The sequence below is a fragment of the Neolamprologus brichardi genome, chromosome 14 (genome assembly GCF_056152115.1).
Source record: "Neolamprologus brichardi isolate AB-2024 chromosome 14, ASM5615211v1, whole genome shotgun sequence".
NCBI lineage: Eukaryota > Metazoa > Chordata > Actinopteri > Cichliformes > Cichlidae > Neolamprologus > Neolamprologus brichardi.
Window position 1 is genome coordinate 10,276,364 of NC_142117.1, and position 3,891 is coordinate 10,280,254.

Genomic DNA, 3,891 nt, shown 5'->3' on the forward strand with positions numbered 1-3,891 from the left:
GACATCTTCGTCAAAGCCATGTTTGTGGTGGAATTTTGATCATTTACCACTGGACATAAGATTTTCATCTCTGTGTATTTTGTCCAGTCTGTCCCAAACTTCACGTTTGATGACAGTCTGGTGACGACTACATGCCAATATCTGGTCACACATGGTGCCACAGTTCTCATATAGCATTTTAATCAAGACTACCCCACTGTGATTGAAGTATTTCTTGCAAAACAATCATAACCAAACAAAACCTTTCCTGTACTGTAAATGAACAGTAGGACAAAAAGATTACTAGTCATTGTAGAAAGCACAATGAATGTTTTTGTTTACATCGTTGTAACGAGGAAAAATTCCCCCACCACAAAAACAGAAATACTCATGAAAGCAACCTGTAGTGCAAACACGAGGGCTGAATTTATTACTTCCTGCACTAGAAACCTGCCGATGTTACTGATATGAATAGATCACCAGTCTTCCTGGTCTTTATCTTATTATTTCCTGTTGAGATGTTGCAGCAGAAAATACAGCCTGCCCTGTTGAAACATTTTTTTTCAGTGTTTCAACTGAAAAAATAGAATGCTTTTGATCCAAAATAGAATGCCTTTGATCCTTTGTTATGTCATCATCTTGCTGAGAGAAAAAACCCTTATGTAGGAGCTTTGCTCTGTTAAACTTTGCTGCTCAACGGACCTTGACCTGACAGTAAGCAAACCCTTTTGGAGAGTTTTGAGAGAATTTCACGTTACTTAGCAATTCACTGACCAAGCTGACACATTTCACCATGTCACCCAGCCCATCCTTCAGCTCAAATGAGCTTGAAATAGTTAAAGGGAGCATTTTGGGAAACCACTACAAGGTAGAGGCTTTCCTCGGAGAAGGGGGCTTTGGTATTGTAGCCAAATGTCGTGATACCAAGACCAACCGAGCTGTGGCTATTAAAGTGAACAAGAGCCGCCCTGATATTCTGCAACAGGCGAAACTGGAAATTTTCATCCTGGAGCAGCTGAGAAGGTTGGATCCAGATGCCGCCAACATTGTTCAATGGAACGGCTTTTTCCACGACGGAGAGCAGGTTTGCCTAAAGTTCGAACTCCTAGATCAATGCCTGTGGGACTACATACGGGACCGGAAAAACCAGGGTCTCCCCATAAGTGAAGTCAGGCCAATTTTAGGTCAACTCAAATGCTCTGTCCCACCTGGGTTCTGTGGGCATAGTGCATGCTGACCTCAAACCTGGAAACATCATGGTTGTAAACCGCCATGAGTCTCCCATCAAAGTCAAACTTATAGACTTTGGCCTCGCATGTCCTGCGTCTACAGTGATGCCTGGTGACCGTGTGGGGACGGTTGGTTATAGTGCACCTGAGGTTATGCTTGGCCTTCCTTATAACGAAGCAATTGACATGTGGTCTCTGGGGCTGGTGGCTGTGGAGCTTGTTACAGGGGTGCCACTCTACCCTGGAAATGAAGACTATGATGTTTTGAAATTCATCATAGAGACTCAGGGTCAGCCACCAGATCATGTTCTAGACTCTGGCGTGTACACTGAAGACTATTTCACAAAAGACAACAACAACCAACAGCGCTGGACATTCAAGACTGACCAACAATTTCAGTATGAGACAGGATATGAGTCCCTGGAGACAAGATACATAAAACTGACGCGTCTCGATGACCTCGAACAAGTAATGATGTTTAGAAGAGGACCTGAAAATGGCCAACGTTTGTTTGTCAGCTTAATTAAACAAATGTTGGCCTTGGATGCAAACCAGCGCATAACACCGTCGGAGGTTCTCCGGCATCCCTTTTTCAACCCCAAGAGTTCCCCTTGCATTGACATGAGTGCTGAAAGATCACAAAACCCTGTGGTCTTTCAGCACCCTTCAAACTTGAAATGCAAGAGATCACAGAAAATCAACTGCAGTTTCCAAAACTCAGTTGAATTTTCTCAGCAAATATTCAGCCACACGTCAGTCAGCCAATCCTTCAGCTCAGATGAGCTTGAAATAGTTGAAGGGAGCATTTTGGGAAACCACTACAAGGTAGAGGCTTTCCTCGGAGAAGGGGGCTTTGGTATTGTAGCCAAATGTCGTGATACCATGACCAACCAAGCTGTGGCTATTAAAGTAAACAAGAGCCGCCCTGATATTCTGCAACAGGCGAAACTGGAGATTTTCATCCTGGAGCAGCTGCGAAGGTTGGATCCAGATGCCGCCAACATTGTTCAATGGAACGGCTTTTTCCACGACAGAGAGCGGGTTTGCCTAAAGTTTGAACTGCTAGACCAATGCCTATGGGACTACATACGGGACCCAAATAACCGGCGTCTCCCCATAAGCGAAGTCAGGCCAATTTTAGGTCAACTAACAAATGCTCTGTCCCACCTGGGTTCTTTGGGAATAGTGCACGCTGACCTCAAACCTGGAAACATCATGGTTGTAAACCGCTATGAGTCTCCCATCAAAGTCAGACTTATAGACTTTGGCTTCGCATGTCCTGCGTCTGCAGTGATGCCTGGTGAACGTGTGGGGACAGTTGGTTATAGTGCACCTGAGGTTATGCTTGGCCTTCCTTATAACGAAGCAATTGACATGTGGTCTCTGGGGCTGGTGGCTGTTGAGCTTGTTACAGGGGTGCCACTCTACCCTGGAAAAACATATTATGATGTTTTAAAATTCATCATAGAGACTCAGGGTCAGCCACCAGATCATGTTCTAGACTCTGGCGTGTACACTGAAGACTATTTCACAAAAGACAACTACAACCAACAGCGCTGGACATTCAAGACCACCCAACAATTTAAATACGAGACAGGATATGAATCTTTGGAGACAAGATACATAAAACTGACATGTCTGGATGACCTCAAACAAATAATGATGTTTAGACGAGGACCAGAAGATGGCCAAAGCTTATTTGTCACCCTTATTAAACAGATGTTGGCCTTGGATGCAAACCAGTGGATAACACCCTCGGAGGTTCTCCGGCATCCCTTTTTCAGCCCTGGCCTCTCTAACAGGTGCCCATGTATCGACAATGAAAAACCATACAGAATCAATCTCCAGCATGGCATCTTCCACCCTGGACAAAAGTGATAAAGACACAAACTGGGGTTGGAAAAGGATATTAACAGCAAATTACACTGGAAAAAATAATTAAGCTGCTCCAATAATGACCACTTTGGCTTTTTTTTTTTTGTTTTTAATTTTCACTCCCCCCACCCTAACCAGTCGTGCTAGATGACTGTCCCTTCCTGAGCCTGGTTCTGTTGAAGGTTTCTTCCTTTTTAAAGGGAGTTTTTCCTTCCCACTGTCGCTAAATGCTTGCTCATAGGGAATCGTCTGATTGTTGGAGTGGCCAAAACTCAAGGGGAACTAGCACTTCTTGTGAAAATTTAAAATAAAAAAAGGAAGCCTACCAATATTCAAAGCGGAGCAGTGGACACCTTACCATCACATCAGTCCTTCAGACCTAAAACACCATGTTTACTGAAATAAATTCCATACAAATTGGAAATAAATTGTGTAATAATTGTTGTTTTTGATTGTTTACAAATATATAGTGCTACCCTTCAGCCTGCTAGTAGACATACCTGTGTTATAAATGTGAAACTCCTCTGATTTTCAGAAAAGTTGACCTCTGACCTTGAAGTAAAGGTCACTGAGATTTAAGCTTCACAGAGAGTTTCAGTAGATGCAATCATGGTATTGTTTTGAAAAAATTACAAAACACAAATAACAAAAATGCCAACGCTGTTGTCATTTTTGACAAGGCTATTTTGATGTTGTGTAATGTAGCACAAAAAACAAAACAAACCCTAAAAATAATAAATAAAGTTTTTTTTTTGTTTTTTTTATCTTAAAGTACTAGATAACAGCTACTTCATAAATAAGAGCAAAA

At 42.5% G+C, this 3,891-nt stretch overlaps 1 protein-coding gene across 1 annotated transcript; it reads left to right on the plus strand.

Annotated features, from left to right (window-relative positions):
* The first annotated feature begins 1,220 nt into the window (after positions 1–1,220).
* Positions 1,221–3,086, plus strand: LOC148098807 (homeodomain-interacting protein kinase 2-like). The gene has a single exon (XM_087851733.1). The coding sequence runs from the start codon at positions 1,236–1,238 to the stop codon at positions 3,084–3,086; it is 1,851 nt and encodes a 616-aa protein (XP_087707859.1). The 5' UTR covers positions 1,221–1,235.
* The last annotated feature ends 805 nt before the right edge of the window (positions 3,087–3,891 follow it).